The sequence below is a fragment of the Sceloporus occidentalis genome, unplaced genomic scaffold, assembly GCF_023333645.1.
Source record: "Sceloporus occidentalis isolate IW3139 unplaced genomic scaffold, rSceOcc1.0.p SCAF_9, whole genome shotgun sequence".
NCBI lineage: Eukaryota > Metazoa > Chordata > Lepidosauria > Squamata > Phrynosomatidae > Sceloporus > Sceloporus occidentalis.
The window spans coordinates 33,616,286-33,641,167 of NW_028316989.1; the positions used below are offsets into that span (position 1 = coordinate 33,616,286).

At 43.8% G+C, this 24,882-nt stretch overlaps 1 protein-coding gene across 1 annotated transcript; it reads right to left on the bottom strand.

Annotated features, from left to right (window-relative positions):
- Positions 1 to 3,723: 3,723 nt before the first annotated feature.
- LOC149307235 (lysyl oxidase homolog 1-like) lies at positions 3,724 to 24,265 on the bottom strand. Its single transcript, XM_089537649.1, has 7 exons — positions 22,668 to 24,265; positions 12,480 to 12,588; positions 11,400 to 11,537; positions 10,179 to 10,335; positions 9,375 to 9,470; positions 8,425 to 8,540; positions 3,724 to 3,923 (listed from the first exon to the last, which is right to left on the bottom strand). The coding sequence occupies exons 1-7, from the start codon at positions 23,875 to 23,877 to the stop codon at positions 3,917 to 3,919; spliced, it is 1,833 nt and encodes a 610-aa protein (XP_089393775.1). The 5' UTR covers positions 23,878 to 24,265; the 3' UTR covers positions 3,724 to 3,916.
- Between the last annotated feature and the right edge of the window lie 617 nt (positions 24,266 to 24,882).

Consider the following 24,882-nt stretch of genomic DNA (forward strand, 5'->3'; position numbering starts at 1 on the left):
GTCATGATGTGCACCAAAAGTGGCGTATTAGTCAACTCCACTGGCTACCATTGTGAAATGGATGACCTTACATTGTAACATCATGGCAGCCGTGAGAATATGGACATTGAGGAACTACATGATTCAATTTTGTACACACATAAGGACTTTTGGAAAGATTGAAGTCCCAATTAGTATGCTAGCCCATCTTTTCTTAACCATACCAGGAGGGCCTGCAACCTATTTGAAAGGAGAATTGTGTCTCCCAAAGATTTTCAGGAGAGAAAATTCATCACCATGGGACCCAGAAAGAAGGGCACTTACCCACCATCCATACCCCCATCCCAGGGGTGACACCCTGACACCAACCCTAGTGATACCACTCTGCTTGCCCCTGCTTTATATGTTCTAATGCTGCTGTGCCTTCAATGGCATAGATTCCATACTGTGTTTGGAGGTATGTACAAAATGTAGCCTGGGGTTTGGATCTGTCTGCGACCAAAAGAGTTTGTAAGTGGTATGTGGCTTGGTATTTTTTAAAAACTATTTTTTCAGGAATTTATTTTTCCTATTTTACTCAGGAAAACATCCCTCCATCCCCACAAGTTTCAGACTGCCCACACCTGCTCCTTTGGAGGCTCAGAAGGGAAGAGGAAAATGTGTTTGCTGTTGCCAAAGGTGCTTTGCAAGTGCTTTGATCTGTCAGAAGGCTCTTGCCGCAGCCATTTCCTTCTAATTCCACCACCTCCGTCTCCCACTTTCCCCCTGTGGCTTAAAAATTGCCCTTTCATGTTCAGGAAGCTGGAATTTCAACTGAAGTTTGTTCTTTCGGCAGAGAATTCAGAGGCTGCCTTTTCTCCTCTTCAGTGCTGTGTGCTTTGGAAAGCTTCCTCGCTCATGCTCTGTCCTGTCTAAATATGTGTACATATATCTTCTCTTCCTGCCTTCTCCAACCTGGTATTTTCTGGACTGTAACTCTTATGTTGCCTAACTTGCATGATGGGAGGTATAATCCTGTACATCTCGTCAGCACCTGATTGTGGAGAACTGTTCTGTTGTTGCTCTGTGCTTTTTCTGGGTCCATCTACACTGTAGGAATAATCCAGTTTGACAGCACTTTTCACTGCCATGATTCAATGCTATGGAATCCTGGGGTTTGTAGTTTGTTGTGGCACCAGAGCTCTCTGACAGCGAAGGCACAAGACTACAGTTTCCAGAATTCCACAGGATGGAGCCGTGATAGTTAAAGCAGTGTCAAATTGTATTATTTCTGCAGTGTGGATGAAGCCTACAATTGCCATGGCTTCATCCTATAGAATCCTGGAATCTAATTTGGTGAGGCACTCCTTGCCAAGGACACTGTAAAACTACAGATCCCAGTATTTCATAGGATGGAGTTACAGCACTTATAGTGGTGTCAGAGTGAATTATTTATACAGTGTAGACTCACCTTCTGACTTACGTTGACTCTTTCTCAGTTTTTTCTTGGCAAGGTTGATCCAGAGGAGGCTTGCCATTGCTTTCCTCTAAGGCTGAGAGAGTGTGATTTCTGCAAGGTCCCATGGCTGAGTATAGATTCAGGCCTTGGTCTCCCAGAGTATTAGTTCAAAACTGAAACCACTACATCATGCTGTTTCTTCAACACTTGGACTGTGAATCCTATTGTCTGTAGTGAGTTTATTCTATAAGGAGCAATTATGGGGACTGTAGTCTACCAATAATCCAGAGAGTTAACATATTCCCTCTAAAATCTCTTAAATTCTCCTAAAAATTTTAACATTTAGGATGGGGTGGATTTCCAGATGCTGTTGGACTGCAGCTCCCATCATTCCTCACCGCTGGCTCTGCTGGATAGGCAGTTGCTGGCAATTGTAGTTCAATACCACAATTGTTTACTTTGCCCACCCCAAACAAGGAAGCCCTTGACTTTTGAAAAAGGTGCTTTTTGGATTGCAACTCCCAGAATCCCCCCTCCTCAAACAGTATGGCCATGAAACCTCTTTTGAACTGAGGGAATGGGGTTTGCTGGTCTCTCTCCTTCCTAGCAAAGGGTTAACTCCAAGCGAGGAATGTGCTTCATGGACCACCGCCGCATTCTGTTCATTCCTGACCACCCTCTCTGCCCTGATCTGCTTTTCCCAGGCCCTGCAGCTTTGGAATTTGGCTTCTCTTTCTTTGGGGGGATTACTGCCTAATCGCAGGAGCGGCAGCCGTGGTTTCACAGAAGAGAAGGCTGTGTGCAATGATGATGAGCCCACAACGTGTCTCTTTCCAACAGTGGTTTTTACATAACATAACTGGCAGAGGGGAGAACTTGCTCTGAATCTTTTATGGTAGAAGCGAGGAAAGAGCAGATAGACCCTTCCTAGAGAACCAATGTGATGCAGTGTTTAGAGCAGCAGTTCCCAAATTTCAGTCCTCCAGATGTTTTGGCTTTCCACCCCCAGAATTTGTGGCTGTTGGCCAAACTGGTTGGAGCTTCTGGGGGCTGAAGTCCAAAACCCTTGGAAGTCCAAAGTTTGGGAATCACTGGTTTTGATCAATACTTCCCGAGCACTGGCCTTCCATGTTTTGGTCTTCAGCTCCCAGAATCTTAGACCACTGGTCAAAAATTGTTGTTTAAATACCCCACAACCAAAGTGTGCTTTGTGTGGGCAGATTTTTATTTTATTTTTTTATACTCCTAGGGGCCACAAAAATGATTCTAGAGGCACTGGGCCAGAGGCCTGTGCTTGATCCACTTCTGCTTTAAAGGAATACCATGTATACTTGACTATCAGTTGACCTCATGTATAAGTCAAGGGCAAGTTTTGAGACCAGAATTATGGATTTTGATATGACTCAAGTTGAGGGTAAAACTTAGGGGCATCTAAGAAAGGATGTAAGGATGAAGCAAAGGAAAACAATGCCAAAGTACTTACAGAATTCCAGCAGGCACAACTGTTTGTACTCCTTTGGATGGATGAGAAAATAGAGGGAGTTCACTGCTTCCAGGGCAAATGACACTCTTGCCTTTCACCAGGGGATGGCTCCTCTTTTAATGAGAATTAAAGTACAGTACTTACATTGACCCAATGGATAAGTTGACTCAGGTTTTTTTGGGTCAATTTTTTGACCTAAATTTCTAGACTTATACATGAGTACATACAATAGTCAAGGGCTTCCAAATGGGTCCAGCACCATGAACAGCATTTTTACAGTTCAGATTTGATCCTAGGGTGGATTTGCCGTTCCACTGACATAGAAGCTACCAGCTACCATGACAGATGACCTGTGAAAGAATGCAGCTCTTGAGGAAAATGGGTTGCCTATCCCTGCTGTAAATGAATGCAACCAGGACGTTAAACCTTGGATCATCTCTTTCTCTCCCCAGGGTTCGCATCACTCAAAAACAGGGATCCAGGTGCATAACAATATCACTAGATGCTTGTATACTTGAACATACGAGCATGTAGTGATATTGTTATGCACCTGGATCCCAGTTTTCCAAGTGATGAGAACTCTGGGGAGAGAAAGAGATGATCCAATGTGTAACTTCCTTCGAAGGTTACCACAGACTTTGTTGTTGTTGTATATTTTGTGATGGCTGCATTCATTTATAGCCGGGATGAGCAACCCAAGGTTTAACTGCCTTCGAAGACCATAGACATTCATGCAGGGTCCTGTTTGCACAACAACCCTTGTCCACCCTCTCAAGGAACCCAGAGATTTTGTGAATGAAACAGAGGTTAAAAACCAAGGCTTTATAAAAGTATTTGAAGTGACAATTCTCATTTTAACATGTGCTCTCAAAACATAGCAATGGCATGGTTTTGTTTTTTTGAAAAAATCTCAGAAAGATGCTGGTCACCCTCTGATCGCTGCTTTGTTGGGTTCTTCCACCTTGAGAAATATTTGGAGTGGAGAGAGGAGAAGGCGTCTACCATCCAGTTGGAAATTAAGACCTGGAAAAGAAGCAGGGGGAGAAGTGTAAGGCTCAGGCCTTATGCTAATAATAATAATAATAATTGTAATATATGATAATCATAACTATTATTTCTTTCGCAACTCTCCTTGAGACAGAATAGAACACACTGGAATACAAAAGACAATTAAAAACACATAAACTCACAGTTAAAATACTATACTATAGAATCTCACTGGGTCACCTTGGGCAAGTCACATGCTCTCAGCCTGATGGGAAGGCAATGGCAATGGCAATCTGTCTCTGAACCAATCTTACCAAGAAAACCCAATGATAGGGTCACCATAAGCCAGAAACAACAGTGGGAGCAAAACTAGTGCTTTCATACAACTGATGGTTGCATTTGTTGGCCATTTGGGAAATCTGCCCCCGAAAAGACTCACTGTAGCCTCAGTTCCAGAATCTGCCAAATACAGCTGTCTGCCTGCCTCTCTGTTCAAAATCCCAATTGGAGCAATGCATTTTTAATGAGACTTTTAAAAACATATGTATAAAGAGCAGTCATATAGCTATAAATTTTTAGGGGAAAACACTCCCTTCCTCTTTCTTTTCCCTCTCAGTTCCCTTGTCAAAATCAACAAGCATCGCCATGCGTTTCTGGGAAGGCGCCTATTTATCCTGGCTGTCCAGCAAATGTGGTTAAGAACTGGAAGCATGCAAAAAAATTGCACACTTTGGTCAACCCTAGGAAGCAAAAAATCAGGCAGAGAGGCGCAGGAAGGCAAGATCAAAGCTGCAGCTCATGGTCAGGATGAAATGATGGTGTTGTGGAAGCTCAAATCGACATTAATCTGCCTCTTTCTGTGCCCCTGCAATGGCAGATTTGCCCTATTTTGTTTAAGTGTGGTTTACATAGGCAGAAGAATTTCCTATACAGGGAGAGTAGATGTCCTGAATGCAAAAGAGGCACCGCAAAATGTAGGACATTCAGGAAATCATGTATAAGTCTAGAATTTTAGGTTAAAAAAGGAACCCAAAAAACCTGAGTTGACTTATCCATAGGTAAATGTAAGTACTGTACTTGTAACCTGTAGATATAACTTGTCTCCTGGTGAAAAGCAAGCTGACCACCTTCTACTCTCTCATGCATCCAGCTTTCAATGTGAGTACAAATAATTATACTTGCTGGGATTTTGTAAGTTCTTTGGCGTTGTTTTCCTTTGCTTCATCCTTTACATCTTTACATGTCACTAAGTTTTACCCTCGACTTATCCATGAGTCATACCAAAATCCATAATTTTGGCTCCCAAATCTGTTCTCGACTTATATACAAGGTCAACTTATAGTCGAGTATATATGGCAAATATATGTTCATGCTTCTTTGCCATGCTCAGAATGGAGAACATTTTGGAATGTCTCCTGGACATGTCCAGGAAAAGGAGAATGTCTGGTTGTTCCTATAAGAAAATGAGATCATTCCTAACCAGGAGTCTGTTGAATCCAGCAGTCTGTTTTCTATGTGATCTTTGTCAAGAGCTGGGAAAAGTAACCTTTTTGGACTACATTTCCCAAATTCCCCTAGCTTGGGGGATTCTGGGAGTTGTAGTCCAATATGGTAATTTCCCCCAGCTTTTCTCTCACTGCAGATGCCCCCAGAAAGTTGAAACCCATTAGTCCTAGGTGGGGTGGCAATAGCCTTTTCTCTTTGTTGTTCTCTGGTTATTTGTTGCAGTGTACTGGTTATTGCAAGAGCTCTTCCACACTGCAGAAATAAAGATGTTTGACACCACTTTAACTGTCATGGCTCTATCCTGGGATTTGTAGCTGAGTGAGGTATTCAGTCTGGTCTGTCAATGAGCCCTGGTGCCTCATCAAACTACAAATCCCAGCATTCTGTAGGACAGAGTCATGGTGGTTAAAGTGGTGTGAAACTGCTTTATTTCTGCAGTGTGGATATACTGTATATGTATGCTTGTACAATATGACCCATTTTATTCAGCAGAATACTAGGATTTGCAGTTTAGGGAGGGAGTACTTATAATTCTAGCGCAAGGTTTGTCAGACAGTGTTCACTGGAATCCTAGGGTTATGTGAAACACTGATTTTTAAAACAAACTTATTTTTTGATTAGTAGATATAATAATCTTTACACAGGGTTTCTCCAAAAATTATTTTGAGGGCTCCTGCAGAGTAAAAAGGTTGAGACAGGCTGTTTTAGTGCCTCCCCAAACTACAGATTCCAGGATTTCATAGTATGCAGCCACGGCAGTTGAAATGGACTCATAGAGGTTTATCACATGGAGATTTTTAGAGCTTTTGCAGGTCAGTTCTGATGAGACTGTGCTTCCAACGATGCAGATTCACGCCAGAATGTGAATGTGTTATCAGATGAGATTCCTTTCTATGGGCGCTCCTTCCGTGGGGCTTCCACAGGGATTCCAAAGTGACCCCTCATTTTGATGAATTCAGAAAAAAAGTGAATTCACAGAATTCGCATTTAAGCTCATTTCGATTTCACTTCAAATTGGTCTGGTGTGGAAAACCACTCTGATGTCACCCCCCCCCCCCCGGCCCCCTGCTCCATCATTCCCCTCCTCCTCCTTCAGCCCATCCCGCCCTCTTTGCCATCCTGCCACCCATCCCATCATCCTCTGCCTTCTCCTGCATCCCAATCCTGGCTCCAGTGACCCCCAGCAACCTATCCCATCATCCTCTGCCTTCTCCTGCATCCCAATCCTGGCTCCAGTGACCCCCAGCGACCTATCCCATCATCTTCTCCTGCATCCCGATCCTGGCTCCAGAGACCCCCAGCGACCTATCCCATCATCCTCTGCCTTCTCCTGCATCCCGATCCTGGCTCCAGTGACCCCCAGCGACCTATCCCATCATCCTCTGCCTTCTCCTGCATCCCGATCCTGGCTCCAGTGACCCCCAGCGACCTATCCCATCATCTTCTCCTGCATCCCGATCCTGGCTCCAGAGACCCCCAGTGACCTATCCCATCATCCTCTGCCTTCTCCTGCATCCCGATCCTGGCTCCAGTGACCCCCAGCGACCTATCCCATCATCCTCTGCCTTCTCCTGCATCCCAATCCTGGCTCCAGTGACCCCCAGCGACCTATCCCATCATCTTCTCCTGCATCCCGATCCTGGCTCCAGAGACCCCCAGTGACCTATCCCATCATCCTCTGCCTTCTCCTGCATCCCGATCCTGGCTCCAGTGACCCCCAGTGACCTATCCCATCATCCCCTGCCTTCTCCTGCATCCCAATCCTGGCCCCAGTGACCCCCTGCCATCCATCCCATCATCCCTTGACTGCTCCTGCATTCCCATCTCACCCTTTCTGCCAACCTGCCACCTATCCCATCATCCCCTGACTGCTTCTTCACCCCGATGAAGGATGACAGCTAAGGAGGGGGCAGGGAAGGAGGACAGTGTCCAGAGCCCCACTGAGCATGTGCAAGGGTGCCGATTCGAATCGTTGATGGTAATACAATGTGCACTCACTCTGCTTTGCTTGAATCCGCATCACGTGACTTGCTTGGAATAGAACTGACTTCGTTTCCCCCTCAATTCGGAAGGGCAACAGAAAGGCAACCAAGTGTGGTAACACATCACGTTTTAACCTTAATTCGTATTACTAGACAGGAGTGACTCTGGATCTGGTGTGAAAAAACATCACACTTTGCATTGCTAGAACAGGAGTGACTGCGGATCTGAGCTGCAAACCCCCCCACGTGTGATAAGGTCCATAGTGCTGTAACAATGCAGTGTGACAGGACCTGCAAGCTTTGGAGAGGCATTTCGATCTTTCAGAATGGAGAAAACAGCACATAAGCTAGGAAGACACCAAAGGATGCTGCCATGGGGAAAAGGGCGAAGTCATTAAAATCCATTGGGTGACCTTGGGTAAGTCACATACTCTCAGCCTCAGAAGGAGAAGACAAACACTGTCTGAACAAATCTTGTCAAGAAAAAATCCATGATAAGTTCACTTTTGGATCACAGTAAGTTGGAAATGAATTGAAGGCACACAACAACAACAACAACAACAACAAATGTGTATAAGGTATATCTAAAACAAATGCCTTGCATTTGTTATAAAATGGAATTACTTGTAATTCATTCTTTTTTGCAGCAACAAAGATATAAGTATATTACAGTACAACTGTAACACAGATTACATCTGCACTGCAGAAGTAATGGAGTTTGACATTGTTTTAATTGCCATGGATCCATGCTGTGAAATTCTGGGAATTGTAGTTTATTGTGGCCCCAGGGCTTTCTGACAGAGAAGGCTAAAGGTCTCACAAGACTACAGTTTCCAGAATTCCGTGGCACCGAGGCAGGGCAGTTAAAGCGGTGTCAAACTGGATTATTTCCACAGTGCCTTGGTGACATCTCAGGAGTGCCGTTACGTCCCACCATCATTCCAATAGATCCCAGCTTGATTCAGTTTTCTGCCCAAAGAGTTTGGTACATCATGTTTGGCTCAGACAAAGGAAAATAAAAGAAAGCGTTCAACAAGAAAAACTCTTACTGGGAGATTTTGCAATTCGTAGTGGCCACGTAGCGCCCAGTGTAGTGAACGTTGCACCTCACCACGTTGTTGGTGAAGTCTGACTCCATCACAATATATTTGGGGTTCACTTGGACCTGCAATGACAGAGAGAACAAGTAAGCCTTTCATATGGAAAACTGCATTCACCCCAAAGAGAAAGACAATACCCTCCAACTGTCCTCATTTGACAGGGATAGTCCTGATTAATCCTCTGCTGTTCTACTTTTTCCATTGCTTTTACAATGTCCTAGTTTCTCTTCTCCTCCTACTTTCACCCTTTGTCCCGAGAATGGATATGCCACCCCACTGACATGGATGCCATTGGCTCCTACTGGTTGAGGGAAAGGGGATTCAGAGGGCTGGATTTAATACCGGGGCCTGAGGTACCCCATACCTATGGCTGAGGCTGCTCTCCCACCCATTGCCATTTTGGGCATAAAACTGAACTGTACTTCCAGTTGACTTTTGCAGGGGAATGGAGGAGAGAGGGAAGCATGTTTTCCTTAGCTTTAGGCAGCAAAATGCTCCTGGCTGACCCTGTTTACACCATCCACAGAATGAAATCCTTGCGTCTATAATATTCTCCCTTACAGAGAAAACAAACTAATATGCAAGAGGGTGGGAGAACTCCATTTCGGCCGCAAAACATTTTCATTGCCAAGAAGAAAACACAAAAGACGTTTCTGGCACAGTAGCAGCGCACACAAAAGAACACAGAAATGGTTCTCATTTCCCCGTTCTTATGGAGCTAATTTTTGACATGAGACATTTCGAAATGTACTGTAGCCAGGAGTGTGGGAAAGTTCCTTTTTGGTACTACAAGTCCCAGAGGCTCTCCAGCCAATGGCCATACCGGCTGGGGGAAGTTGTAGTATCCAGAAGTAATTATGCCTCCTTCATTACCACCAAAGATTTAAACTTACACTTACCTTTAGAATATAGTTCCCAGGCTGTACATCGGTGATATCAATCCACTGGCAATCAATGTCAGCATTATATGTATCATAACAACCAGGACTCAAACCCTGGAAAAAGAGCAAAAACACGAAGCTTTAAAGTATTGTATGGGGTCTGAGTTGCTCATTTAAAACTAAACCACCCCAGAATTAGATGGCTAGCATAACAATTCACTGTTGCTGGGATGATTGACCCACTTCAGCAAATGTGAATATTGTGCTAAACTAGAGGAAATGGGGAAAGTAGTGGCAACAGTAAATTATTTCCTTAATCCTGAAAATCAAGAAGTCCTAGCAGTTTGATCCTGCAAGGCAGGACTCCACTACAACCCAGGTTTTGGTCCTAAGGAATAGACCTCAGCAGTACTGCATGCTGTTTGTCAAAGAGCACATACCCTACAAGTGTCTGGATTTAGCAGGCACAATCCCAATTAATCCTATTTTTTCCAGCTGCTTTTAAAATGCCCCAGTCTCTCTCCTTTTCCCACTTGCCCCCTTCATCCTCATCTTAGTTCAAAGTGCAAAAGTAGTTGGCACTCAGTACAGCAAGAGGAGAGAAGGGGGAATTTGATCCTTCCCAGTTGACCTAGACAAAACCAAACTGCTGCAACTTCTCCTAGCTTGTGTGTTCTCCTTCATGAATAACATTTGCCATCTTGACCAAACTCTGATGTTGCTTGGCCACACACATCCCAGCTTTCATCTGTGAAATGTTGGAGGGTATGAGAGTTGCACAGGATCCCTCCAAAACCTGAGCAGCCCTTCCTTTCTTCCCACCTGTGTGTGTGATGTGCAGGCGTAGCGCTTGAGGTTCCCAAAGTCACAGGTGGTGTCTTCCAGGCAAAAACTCGCTTTGTGGCCCTCGGCCACTTTCTTGCCTGTGGCAGCATCTAGCAAGTCGTAGTGGCTGAATTCATCCATGCTGTGGTAATGCCTGCGGATGGGAAAGAAGGGAACAACACAGAAGTGGAACACACTCCATCGGAGAGTGATGGAATCTCCTTCTTTGGAGGGCTTTAAACAGAGGCTTGATGGCCATCTGTCGGGGGTGCTTTGATTATGAGTTCAAGCATGACAAAATGGGTTTGGATTGGATGGCCCTTGGGCTCTCTTCTAACTGTGATTCTATGATTCTAACCTACATGCAAGCCTGTATTAGGAACAGATACCAAGGGCTAGATGTTGCCATAAACTGTGATCATCCTGCTCATATACCAAGCCTCATGCTGGTTGAGCTACACCATCCACTACTTTTTCATATTGGAAGAGCTTTTGTTTCACTTTTTGAATGTCTCATAGCAATCACAAGCAATAGCAAGTATATTTCTATACAATTTCTCAGTGAACAGCACTCTCTAAGCAGTTTACAATCTGTAAGCCAATTGCCCCCAACAAGCTGGGTACTCATTTGACCAACCTACAAAAGGATGGAAGGCTGAGTCAACCTTGGAGCCCTCCTCTAGGATCAAACTTACAACTCACAGCCTCAGTATGTTTACATGTACATAGTTTCTTATGGTTAAAGTAAAAATTGTTAATATTCGATGGTTTTTAAAGGGGAAAAAATTAAAAGGAAATTTTAAAAGAATTTTAAAAATTATTTTTTAATGAATTGATTTATTTAACAGACATTTAAATAGTAAACTGCTGCAGCCTCTCCTAGTTTGTGTGTTCATTCTCATTAATAACCTTCACCATCTTGACACTCTCTAATGTTGCTTGGAAATGTGCTTTCCAGTTTAAAACTGTGAAATGCTGGAGGGTATACACCACTGTTTTGGGAGCTGGGGAATTCTAGAGGTTCAAACCCCCAAAGCAAACGTTTCTAAGCTTTCATATTCTGTCTCCTTCTCATCCCCATGGGCAGTAGCTAAGCACTCTGTGCGTTGGGAAAGAGATTGAGAAATGATGGGATACAGGGAAGCCTGGTTATGTCCAATCCCTTCCCAATGCCACTTCCTGCCAACCTCAAAATCCCACAAATTCCCTGGTACTCACTGATGGCAGCTGTGCCACTCCCAGGTATGGCGAGCCCGATTGGGCAGGAAATCTGCTGTCCCCTGGTTCTTCACTCGCTGGGGAAAACGCAAGAGCACCCGGACATCATAGTCTGTGGCTTCAGGGGTATAGGCAGTGCTGGAAGAACATAAAAGTACATCCCAAGAATAGGAAATTTGCTTTCTGGGAAAACATCAGTCATAAATGCAAACCCTTTAATCCAAAAAAACTAACTTATATGCACTCTAGGTTTTTCCAGTGGCAAACCAAAATCACAAATGTGAGCAGGAATAAAGAGACAGCAGGCCAATGCAACACAAACCATTTTTGGTCAGAGAGAAAAATCAAACCTTCCATGACAGGATAAGACTGCAGTGACACTGTTTTCTGTACATTTCTTAGCTGAATAATTTATTTTATTCAAAGATATAGCCGTCTTAGTCTGTAGAATCAGTACATAGAGAGATTTGGTAGCACCGTTGAGACTAACTGAAAGAAAGAAATTAGCAGCACGAGCTTTTGTAGACTTCAGTCTACTTCCTCAGATGCCACCAAATGCATCTGAGGAAGGAGACTGAAGTCTAAAAAGGCTCATGCTGCCAGCTTCTTTCTTTCAGTTAGTCTCAAAGGTGCTACAAGACCTCTCTATAAATTTATTTTATTGTATTTATTAAAACGTTGATATCTGGCCCTATCTGTTAGGATCACACGGCCGAGATCCCAAAACCCATTCAAAACAATAATACCAATAATTTTAAAAGATTGCAACTACATTAAATAGTTTATCCATTAAAAGCCAGAAAATTTAATACCAGGTAAAACAATTTAAAACAGCCACACTGCAGAATTAATGCAGTTTGGCACCCCTTTAACCGTCCTGATGCCATCGTATTGAATTGTGGGTTCCATAGTTTGTTGTGACCCCAGATCTCTCTGACAGAGAAGGCTAAATATCTCCCAAAACTACAAATGCCAGAATTTCATTGCAATGAGCTATGGTAGTTAAAGCAGATTGAACATTGCATTAATTTTGCAGTGCAGATTCAGCCTAGGTCTGACAGAAAGAAGGGAGAGCATTACCTTGCAAGGCACTTTTCTTCTGCAGCGCAACGGAGGGAATAGAGGTGAGCCCGTTGGACGTAAGTTGAAGCCTGGACGTAATTTGGATCAGGTACAAGGTCTGGGAGGCCTGGAAAGAGAAGCAAGTGTTGGTATATAGTTGCTGTCATTTGCCTTCAATTCAATTCCAACTTATGGAGAACCTGCTGCACGGTCCCTTAACCCTACTATGCCACCAGCACGACACAAAAGGCACGTCTGTACCATGCCCAGGTCTTGCAAAAGGGAGCAAGAGAGAAACAAGTGGATTTAAATAGAGAGGTTTTTCCAATAGGAAGCAAAGGCTTGCAAAAAGGAGTAGAAAGAGAAGCAAGTGGATTTAAATGGGGAGTTTTTCCGATAGGAAGCAAAGGCTTGCAAAATGGATTGGAGAGGGAAGGAATTGGGGTTAATGTAGTTTGGGGCATCAGGCGTGCTTGCTTTAGGACCCTTCTAAGCACTACTGATATATTGACCCTTATATATGTCTACCCAAGATTTTAGGGGCAATTTTGGGGCACAAATTTCTCGACTTATAGTATATATGTTATATATACGGTATTTACTGCACACAGATAAGTATGGAATGATGCCTAACATAATTAAAGGCAATGAATTTCTTTGGCAAAGAGAAGGATGCACATGTAATAAATAAATAACTGAAAACAAAAGCATTTTAATAAAGTATTGCCCCATTCTTCTTAATCTACTCTTCCATGAAAAGACTTTCAGAGCAGCTGATGCCTATTTAGAAGCAATAACTATAAGCAGGCAGCCGATAATCTCAGCATAAAAAACATGCAGAGATCTGCTACTGGGCAAACCAGCTGCAAGAAAAGAAAAGAAAAGGATATTGAAGATATTGCATTGGAGTACTTAAAATTCAGTTCTCTTGAAGTGTAGGTTGGCAAATGCTTCCCAAGAAAAAGAAAACGGGTTTAAAGGGCCAGTCCTAACTAAAGTTGTTGTTGTTGTTGTTGTTGAATGCCTTCAATTTGTTTCGGACTTTTGGACAAACCTATCACAGGAGTTTCTTGGCAAGATTTGTTCAGAGAGGATTTGCCATTACCATTCTCTGAGGCTGAGAGAGTGTGACTTGCCCAAGGTCACCTAGTGGGTTTTCATGACTGAGCAAGGATTTGAACCTTGCTCTCTACAGTCGTAGTCCAACCTGCAAACCAACTAGAGTAGACCCACACAGTTATTTGCTGAATAGTCTAATCCAACTGGGGTTAGCATTTGGATTTACCATATATCCTCAACTATAAGTCGACCTCACGTATATGTCAAGGGCAGGTTTTGGGGCCAAGATTATGGATTTTGTTATGATCCATGGATAAGTTGGGGATAAAACTTAGGGGCATGTAACAAAGGATGTAAAGTATGATGCAAAGGAAAATAGTGCCAGAGAATTTAGCAAATTCTGGCAGGCATAACTGTCTGTGCTCATTGTAAAGGCTAGATAGATGAGAGAGTAGAGGTGACCCATGCTTCTTTTCAGTGTTCTCAGGATAGCTCTCACCTTTTACCACTCTATTCAAAGAAAGGGGACAGCGCCTATATATGTATGTGTGTGAGAGTTAAAGTACAGTACTTGCATTGACCCATGGATAAGTCGACCCAGGTTTTTGGGGCCAATTTTTTCACTAAAATTTCTAGACTTATACATGACTCATGAGTATATACAGTTGATCAGATTAATTGCATCACCTTTGCAAATAGGGTTCCTAGATCTCAGTATGCTCCTATCTGGACCTCAGGGTAAAGGGGAGGAATCTCGGGGTAAGAACTCAACCTTGAAAGGTATGTATGTGGTTCATTTCCTCATTTGTTGGATGTGGTTGTTTTGTATGCCTTCAAGTTGTTTCCCATTTACGAAAACCCTAAAGTGAACCTATTACAGGGTTTCCTTGGCAAGATTTTTTCAGAGAGGGTTTGCCTTTGCTTTCCTTTGAGGATGAGAGTATGTGACTTGGCCAAGGTCATCCAGTGGGTTTCCACAGCAGAGTGGGGATATGAACTCTGGACTCCAGGGCCATAGTCCAATGGTCAGAGCACTACACCATGCTGGCTCTCACATAGTGTTTTTTATTTAAACTGTATAGTCTGTGCTCCTGCGATTGATGCTTATGGTTAATGGCACACATTCCCTTTGAGACATCACCCTAAGTTTTGGGTTTCGATCCTGAAGGATACTCTGGGCAATGTTATTTGCAGATGTAGTCTATACCCTCTGACATTTCACAAGTGAAAATCAGGACACATGAGACCAAGCAACATCTGAGTGTGGTCAGGAGGACAAAAGTTTGTAAAGGGGAAGAACACACAAACTAGGAGAAGCTGCAGCAGTTAGCTTTTGCCGAAACCTACAGGGAAAGACAAGATTTGTCCTCTCCCGAGTGCAACCTATTTTTGCACTTTGGATTCAGTCTGCAGCAACTGAAGTAAGCTGAGGACAAAGCAGGGAAGTGGGAGGGAAAGAAAGAGAAACTGAGGCCTCATTTTCACTACTTTTTAAACTGGAATTGGTTTAAAACCATGAATCGATTTGAACGATTTGAGTCAAACGAACCTGGTTGCCACTAATCTGAATCGCTGAAGTGATTCTGAGAGAGGGGCCATGCACTAGACCTATTTAACCTGCATCTTTTTGACGCTGATTTTTTCTGCTTCTTTTTCGATAAATTGAATCTGTGCAAGTGCGAACCACATGTGGATCGGAATCGATTCAAATTTCCCCTTCAGCTAGCTGGAACTGAATAATTTTGAATCAATTCATTTGTGAATGAGAACCACAAGTGGAATGTTTTGGAGGGAAAAATTCAATCCGGACAAATGTAGTGGGAACCACGCTCTGCTGTCGAATCGATCCATCGATTTGGATTGCACACTGATTTATCTGTAAGTGGGGATGGGGCCTGAGATACTTTAAAAGCAACTGGAGAAGAGAGACAAGAGAGGGTTCATTGGGACTGTTGCTGCCAAATCTGGACATTTGGAGGGTGTGCTGTCCATGTGCATCAGTCATTTAGCTTTGTGATGTTTTCAGAAATGTCCTGAGCATGCACTCTCTTCTTGTGATAAATTAAAACACACAATTCACACAGTTTAATTCAGAAAAGGCAGTGAGCTACGCAATGCTAAAGTCTACCCTTTCTGATCTCTCCCTCTCCAGCCATATAACATAAGCCCCTTTGCAGATTTCAGTGGGAACACCGTTAGACCCTGATTTGTTTTTCCAAGAGCCGAAAAGAACAATGCCTCCTTGTTTCTCAGGCTGTCCTCCCTGGAGGAATCACATCACCACTTTGGCTTTCATTTCCTGCCTCGATGCTTGGTCATTTCTGCTGAGGTAATGCGCCAGGGATTCTCACATTAAGAGAAGTCAGTGCATTTATGTGCATATGCGTGTGATGGGGGAACAGTTTCTTTAGCTGAGCTCTTGCCTTCCAGAAATAAAATTTGAGACATCTCTCCCACCCATCCCAAACACTCCCCTAAGTCAATTGTCAATGTTTTAAGGGGAGGGGACATATCTTTATGAGTAAGTGATTTCATGCATGCATTTGAGAAGGAAAGGGATTTGTTACTGTTTACTCTGTAAAAATCCTCTTTTGCTTGCAATAATTGACATCAAATGGAGGTCTCTGTTCCAGAAAGGTGGCCCTCTGATAGGTCATGCCTTCTAACATTTCACAGATAAAAACTGGGACAAATATGGCCAAGAAGGAGATAACATGGTGTAGTGGTTTGGTGTGTTGGATTAGGATTCTGGAGACTAGGGTTCGAATCCCTGTTCCATCACAGAAACCTATTGGGTGACATTGGGTGTCACACTCTCTCAGTTGCAGAAGAAGGCAATAGCAAACCTCCTCTTGCCAAGAAAACCTTATGATAGGTTTGCTTTAGTGTACCCACAAGTTGGAAATAGCTTGAAGGCACACAACAACATCAGAGTATGCTCAAGATGGCAAAAGTTTATAATTAGACATAAACTAGGAGATGGTGCAGCAGTTTACTTTTGCCTGAGCTTACTGGGAAAGACAAAATTCCTCCTCTTCTTCCTCCCCTCAAACACTGAGATGATTGTGTGCAACCTGTTTTTGTACTTTCAACACTTTGCACTGAGAACTGTAGTCCAAAAAAGCAAAACTATGCTTTGAATGGAGAAAATCTCAGATTCATCAGGGGCTTTTTCACATAAAACGTTAATGCTGTCTGACACCGCTTTATGTGCCATGGATCAATGCTACCTAATCCTGGGATCTGTAGCTTTGTGAGCTATTTACCTTCCTTTGTGAGAGATCTCTGGTGCCACAACAAACTACAAATCCCAGGATTCCATAGCATGGACAATCAAAGTGGTATCAAACTGCATTAATTTAGCAGTGTGGCAGTAGCCACAATTACAAATGTGTGATTTGCTTTAATGGGCCTGGGATACTGAGATTTGTAGTCTGGTGAGGAGCTAGAGCTCTTTGGCCCTGAATTGTAAATACTCTTCCTTAAAATCCTTAATCTATAGAACTCTAACCAAATTAGAAATGATAACTTGAGGGAGCCAGCATGGCATAATGCTTTTAGTGTTGGACTGCAACTCTGTAAACCAGGATTCAATTCATGGCTCAGCCACGAAACCCACTGGGTGACCTAGGGCAAGTCACATTCTCTCAGCCTCAGGGGAAGGCAATGGCAAACCACCTCTGAACAAAACTTGCCAAGAAAACCTCACGATACGTTTGCCTTAAGGTCACCATAAATTGGAAACAACTTGAAGGTGAACAAGAACAAGACAAGAACAACAAACTATAGAGACTGGGATTCCACAGAATATTGCTGTGGCAATTAAAGTGGAATCATAGCACTATACAGTGGGCTCTAGGTATCTGGTAGGGTTTGGATCCAGGACACCCCATGGATCCCAAAATCTGTGGATGCTCAAGTCCCATTAAATACAATAGATAGTAAAATGATGTCCATTATATAAAATGGCAAAATCAAGGCTTCCTTTTTGGAATTTATATATTTTTTGAATATTTTCAAGCCGTGGATGCTTGAATCCATGGATAAAAAAATCTGTGGATATAAAGGGCCAACTGTAATTGTGTAGTGAGAAGAGGCCCCAGGCCTCAGTTTTCTGTAGTTCAGTTGTTGTTGTTTTTGACAAGGCTGGGGTAGATGCATCTCCATCAACTACGGTCTGATTCAGTCCAAGGCTGTTTCCTATGTTCCCTATCTGGGAACATCTGGGCACGTTAAATGTGCTTCCTTCTTAAATGGAATGGACAGCTCTTGTGTGCTTGCACTGCTATGTAAACATTGTTTATAGGAGAAGGATGAAAGCAATTGAAGCTGCACAGGGAATTTCCGATAAGCCAGAAAGGAATGATTCAGATTCAGCCAAGAGATGCAAATTCCTCTCTGTGGCTCCTTTCTCTCCAAACTGTCAAGGATTTTTTTCAGAGCAGGCTACATGGGGTCAGGACCTTCCTGTTACCTCTCTCTGCAGGAAATCAAGGAAGGAGCACCATTCTTAAGATTCTAAGTGAGCAGTGAAAGGAACCCAGAAAAGCCAGGTTGACTCACTTAAGTGTCCATATCTGAGATTCATGCAATCTTGTAAACGGAAAGGAGGAAGGAAGGGGGGGAGACCATCATCCCAACGCCCACGCGATGAATCAAAGCCCCGTTGGGAATCCAAGACAAATATGCTAAACTGAACTGTTGCTAAGTGACCATTGTACATATACGGAAATAAAATGGAAATAAGTCTAATCAGAGACATGTGGAGGCAGCAAAGGAGTTGGGAAAGTCAGCTCCAAGCAGGAATGTTGGTCATCTGTTGGTCATTGGGTCAGGTCTGCCTGATAGGAGACAAAGTTTTCTTTTCAAATGGTTGATTACCAACATAAGGCCTGGTCAAGATCTCTGCTCACTAGCTTCCAATGTTATCTACTGCCTTGTAGGGTCCCCCCATCCAGTGATTAATTTCATCTGAGCTCCATCTTCTCCCTTTATTTGGGAGGAAACTTCTTACTGATTTAGAGCTGCAAGATCAACTTTGTAAGAGCTAGTATGTAGAGAGATCTTGTAGCACCTTTGAGATTACAGGGGTCCCTCCACACTCATGTGGAAAACCCCCAAATAAAAAGGCACTAGTCTTTTTGCCTAAGAGAATATCTTTCTAGAACACCTCTCTAGAGATCTCCAGGTCCTCTAGTGCAATATCTGCCAGAAGTTGATCACAGAATCATGCTGGAGGACCCAGAAATGCCTAGAGAAGTGTCTTCTCTAGGAAATTCTACGTTCTCCAGCACAACTCTGTGGTCAACTTTTCCAGCAGAATTGTGCTGGAGGACTTAGAGATTCCTAGAGAGAACATGTTAACCAAAACCACAAATAATCAAATCCGCAAAGGTCAAAGCCTGAAAAGGCAGAAAATTGGCCCGTGGACCTCAACAGTTGTTCATCCCTATGATAGATCAACTAGTAGTTCTTTGCAAGAGTTCAGTTCCTCACTGGACCAAGTTAGTACAAACAATAACAGGGAAGAGACTTGGGATAAAGTTCTAAACAATATAGTACTATAATTCCATGTTAACAGCCATGGCAACATCCTAGGGGATACTGAATAGTTATTGAGGCAGATGCATTTAGAATTCTCATTCTGAGACCCCTAGTACCTCATCAGACTACAAACCCCAGGATTCCATGCAGAGTTGCTGTGGCAGTCAAAGTGGATTCCTAGTGCTATACAGTCAGCCCTCCATATCCACTGCTTTTTCATCTACGGATTCAAGCATCCATAGCTTGAAAATATTTTTAAAATATATCAATTCCAATAAGCAAACCTTTTTACTATGCCATTGTATTCAATGGGACTTGAACATCCATGGATTTTTGTATCCATGGAGGTCCTGGCACCAAACCCTAGCAGATACCAAGGGCCCACTGTAATTGTGTAGTGCAACAGTGTTTTGGTCTGGAGAACATGATCTGTTCCCAATAAGCATTTGTTTATGAAACTGGGTTGAGTTGAATCTTTATATGACCTTTAGTGGAGTATGACTCACTGTAGACAGACTGTCGTCCTCATCTGAATCCTAAGGATGAGATGGATTCTCCCCATGGAATGGTTTATGAGAATTATTTTGCATCTTCCCCAACTGGTTTAAACTAAACCAAGGAGGGGAAAGCCGAGAAGAGCCAAGCAAAAAAGGAGCAAGGGTTTGGTTTTATTTGAGAAAAGCTGACCTATGTCTTGATAGAGCTGACAAGGATATTTACACTTATGGCTCTCTTTGGCCTGTAAGATGAAAAGCATCTGGAGGCAAGCCAGGAAGACATCAGGTCAAGCTCATAAACACAGCCCTTTGTTTGCTGTCGCTTGGAGGAAACCTTGACCGGAGAGGTCTAATCTCAAAAACAAACATAGAGTTTGGCATCCTCTTGGACCACTGGGATTCCCCCAAATTCCAAGAGGCGGCTTGTGACTGTTGGATTATCTAATCGAGAGGTACAGGTCTTTGGGGAAAGGATGTTGGCCAAATGCTGACCACGCAAAAGCGGCACAGTTCTGATATTAGGAGTGTTTGCCTTATGTAGCTTGCAATGAAACCCCCTCTCTATCCTTTCTTGGGTGTAACAATCCTGGGCTCGAGTCCTGTTGTTTGGATCCAATTCAAGTAGACCTGTTGACTCAGTTGTGAAATAGTGAGTCAAAATATAGGTAAATGCAATTGACTCAATGGGTCGAATTTAGTCTGGGCTAATAATTAGATTTATGGCCAGTATGGTGTAGTGGTTTGAGCATAATAGGACTAGGACTCTGGAGATCAGGGTTCGATTCTCTGCTCATCCATGGAAACGTGCTGGGTGACCTTGGGCGAGTCACATCCTCTCAGCCCCAGAGAACCCTGTAATAGGTGTTGTTTTTTAAAGTCCACTCTTGGTCTTAAGCAAGCTCAGAGCCCTGTAGGGCATGGGGGCATTATCACCATGTTTTAGCTCTTTTTTAACAACAGGAAGTGAGCAGAAGCACTTCCGATTTGCTTGTTGTTTCAAAGAAAAGAACATTATCACCTTGGGAGATTTGAGAGGGCCCTGGGAGCCACAAAAACACCCCAGGGGAGACAACTTTTGATTGGAGTTTATCACACTGGGGCTGATTTTGACATTAAAGAGAGATTAAAGCGCATTTAAAGCATCCCGCACATGAAGCGGAAATGGCGAGTAATTGCGCGAATGATTATCACATGGTATTGCGCAAATAAAGTGATTCGGAAATACATTGTTGCTGAAATCCCAAAAGTAAAAAAAGATGTGCATTAAAGCTTCTTTGTGGCCACTTTAATGGCGGGTTTTGTGTGACGTTGTGTGAAATTGTTACGTATAATTTGATTTTTCCGGGATATTCACGGGATAAACTTCCGATCTCCATTGCGTGATAAACTCCACCCTTTAGATGTTCGGGATCTCAGCTCCCAGAAGATTTCTAGAAGTTAGTCTCAGACATTGGGAGGACCAAAGACTGAAAACTACTGCCACAGAATCATAAAACTGTAAGGGAACCCAATAACAGTCCAGTCCAACCCTTTATCAGTACAGGATCCATTGCTCAGGTATTCCCGGCAGGTAGACATCCAACCTATGTTTAAAAACATCTAATGAAGATGAGTCCCCCACCATCTCAAAACAAGTCACATTATTATTAGACTTTGGTTCAAATAAGCATATTTGCAGCAGTGCTTTAAGCTGCAGCTTGGGAAAGTTACCGAAAGGGACATCATGCATAATATGTAAAGTGGGGAGGGTATAGGAAGAGGTATCCTGCAAGTCATTGCTTGTTGGAACCTCTGAACGGTAGTTTGGAGAATGTTTGAATGAGAATTACTATTTTGGACTACAGTTCTCAAAATCCTCCAGCCACTAGTGGCATGAGGTGGGAGATTATGGGAGCTGTAGTTCATACAAGTCACTTTCCCAAGCTCTGGCCTGGACCAATCTATGTTTTCTTTGTGTTCTATGCAAAGACCCTCCCATATCCAAGGCCACACATAAAAATTATGAATTTCTTCTAGGCTCCTTTTGGTTTGATTCAATTCCAGCATGAAAGGTTTTCTAAGAATGCTGTTAGTTCCCATGCTCAGCTGGGCCAATGTTTCAAGCACCGTTGCTTCAATAGTTGTTTCATACTTTTAAACAGCTTTGGTGCAGACACACCTTGATGTCATAAAATCATAGCATTGGAAGAGACCTCAAGGGTCATCAAATCCAATCCAATTCTGCCATGCAGGAATATACAATCAAAGCACCGCTAACAGATGACCATCCAGCCTCTGGTTAAAAACCTCCAAAGAAGGTGACTCTACCACTCTCCCAGGCAGCATCTTCCATTGTCGAACAGCTCTTACTGTCAGGAAGTTCTTTCTAATGTTTAGGTGTAGTTTTACTCCATTGCTCAGAGTCCTATTCTCTGGAGCTACATCTTCAGTATGACATCTTTTTAAATATTTAAACAGAACCATCATATCACCTCTTAACTTTGTGCTGCTTGATTTTCTGTTCTGGACACCACAGCCATGTGCAGTCTGAGTCTTTCTGATGCAACTCTCATTAATCAAGAAGGCCAGTCTGCATCCACACTGCTGAAAAAATCCAGATTGAAACCACTTCAACTGCTGAGGCTCACTGCTGTCAAATTCTGGGAATTCTGAGCAGAGCTCTGGGGCTGCAACAAACTACAATTCTCAGAATTCCACAGCATTGAGCAAGGATAGTTGAAATGGCATCAAATCAAATTATTTCTGCAGTGAGGATGCAGCCTGGAAGCCTGGTGCCACACAGTGCATTGACACTGTAGAGATAAGGCAGTTTGACCCCAATTTAAGTACTACAGGTGCATCCTATGGAATCCTGGGATTTGTCATTATACTCAGTCTTCAGCCTTCTCTACCAAAGAGTGCTGGTGCCTCACAAAACTATAGATCCCAGGATTCTGTAGGATAGTGCCATGGCAGTTTAAGTGCAGTCAAACAGCATTATTTCTATAGTGTAGATGCACCCACAGTTTCTTCCCCACCTCTGCTCAGGGGACCCAAAGCACATAATGCACTGTTCCTTCTCCTCCCTAGCTCCCTTCTCACAAATGCTTGGGATTCAGTAACTCACCCCGTCCGTTCTGATTTGGTCTGTAGATGCTGCCCACACTCATCCGACCTTGGTTAACACCTTGGTTGTCTGGAATCAGTTGGGGAGACTCCGCATTCCGGATGGGGAGATATGGCTCAGGCCTAGGGACCCCTTGGGGGTCTAAGGGTCGGAAGGGTGGCTGAGCTTCCACGTTACGAGAAGGAACGTAAGGCTCTCCTGGCACATCCCCAAAAGGTGGATATTGGCCTACCCACGGCTCATTCCTGTACTGGGTGCCAGTACTCACAGGAGATCCAGAATTGAGATGCAAGTTGTCTGCAAGAGGGACCCCTTGGCCCACAGACTGTTGATTCTGGGTGGAGGAGTAAGGGTCCTGGACACTTTGGTCGTAGCTAGTTCCTGTGTCATGGTAGAGGCTGTGTGAGTACCTTCGGTCTAAGCCATCAGAGGATGGAAGCTGCTGGGGCACAGGGATGTAGGGTCTCTCTGGGGCTGGGTAGTATCCTTGGGCTCGATAAGGGGTCTGATCTTCCGTATACTCTTCATATCTCACCTGTGGCTGGAAAGGGTATATGACTCCAGCACTGGCTGCGGCCGCAGCCACAGCACTCCCTCCAGTTCCTGCGGTACGATAGTAGGCATAGGTCTCATCATAGGCACGGGGCACCTGTGGGTCATAGGTCTCATACTGGTTAACATAAGGCGGCTGTGGGTAAGAGGACTGTGGGTAGAGTTGACCAAAAGAGGCCTGCGAAAAGGAAGAAGCAGAGGAAGAAGAGCCAACTTGACGCTGCCGAGTGGTGGGCGATCGAGGCCGTTGGGAGTTGGAATGACCATCCCCGGTGGCCCCATCTCTCCAATTGTCTGGCACCTGTCCAAAGCCAAAGGGATGCCGTGTCTGTCCCCGGACGGTATCTGATCCTGCCCTGACTGGCAAGGTTGGGGCTTGCCGTCGGGTGTTCCCTGGCACTCTTCGGGTTTGGTGGGTGGCAGCATCAGCCAACATGACCCTTGTGCTGCTGTCGGCCCTCACCTGGCTGGCTGGGACATACTCTGAGCCCGAGTTCAGGAGGCTGTACACTCTGCCGTTGTTTTCCCATTGGATCATCTGCCTCCAGTGCCCGCTGTCCGTGTTAGTGCTGCTTTGGGCATGTTGCCCACGGACCAGCAGGAAAAACCCAAAGCTTGCAAAAGCCCACAGGTCCCAGAAGAAGCCATGAGCAGTCATGGTGATGCCAAGATCAATGTTGAGGGATGCTTTTTGGAGGAGGAAATCCGTGAAAAGCAGCCTGGAGGGTCTATGGCAGCAAGTGCTTGTCTTTCCCCTTTCTGCACCCTGTTCTCTTTTTCCTTAGGTGAATGAATTTCAACTCTGTCCATTCCTGTCTTCTTTTAAGCTGCTCCGGGCCTCTCCTGGAAGTTTCATGTTGAGCTTTGTGAAGGAGAAGAATCTGTAAGGAATGTGGTTCTGGAAGACTGAGGGGTGCCTGGAAAATCTTGTTTCCCCCCTTGGCAATCTCTCTTATTTTGCTTTTTTTTCACATGTCTGCTGTGCCTGTTGCAGTGCGAATGTTAGTTTGTCCCACTTGCTCTTTCCCGTTGGCTGGACAGCTTTCCTTGTTCCTTCTCTGAATGAATAAGCAAGAGGCTCTGAAAAATGTTGGGAAGTTCCAGGCTTTGCTGCGCAGGGTCCTAAAATCCATCCAGTTTTCATTTTTCATTTTTCAGTGTTCCCCTCGCCACAGTGCCTAGGCCACACGACTGTTCCTGAGCATAATCTTTGTCTAAGGTTTAACAAAACATTTAACATCTCAGAACATCTAGACAAGGGTAGCTAAAATTTCTGACAAGTTCCTTATATTTCCTCAAACCATTTTTTGTTTGTTTGTTTAACATTGAAACAGTTTTTAAAAGTCACTATCTCCTCCAGGCAAATTGAGAAATTTGGCATTGGGTGCCTTCAAATCATTTCCAACTTATGGTGGTCTTAGGGATCCCTATCATGGGGTTTTCTTGGGAAGATTTGTTCAGAGGCGATGTGCCATTGCCTTCCTCTGAGGCTGAGAGAATGTGACATGCCCCAAACTGGGTTTCATGACTAAGATGGGGATTGAACCCTGATCTCCAGAATTGTAGTCCAACACTCAAACCACTACGCCACACTGGCTCATGAGAAATGGTCCATTTATACAGGCACAGATAAACTAGAAGTGAGCAATTTTCAGCAGATACA

What these genes read in the sequence shown, in the direction of transcription:
- LOC149307235 (XM_089537649.1), bottom strand. Translation starts at nt 23,877, where the DNA reads ATGACTGCTCATGGCTTCTTCTGGGACCTGTGGGCTTTTGCAAGCTTT. An exon ending in GAAGAAAAGTGCCTTGCAAG is followed by an intron (nt 11,538 to 12,479) that starts GTAATGCTCTCC and finishes ATGTTCTTCCAG; the next exon opens with CACTGCCTATACCCCTGAAG. An exon ending in GAGTGGCACAGCTGCCATCA is followed by an intron (nt 10,336 to 11,399) that starts GTGAGTACCAGG and finishes TCCCATCCGCAG; the next exon opens with GCATTACCACAGCATGGATG.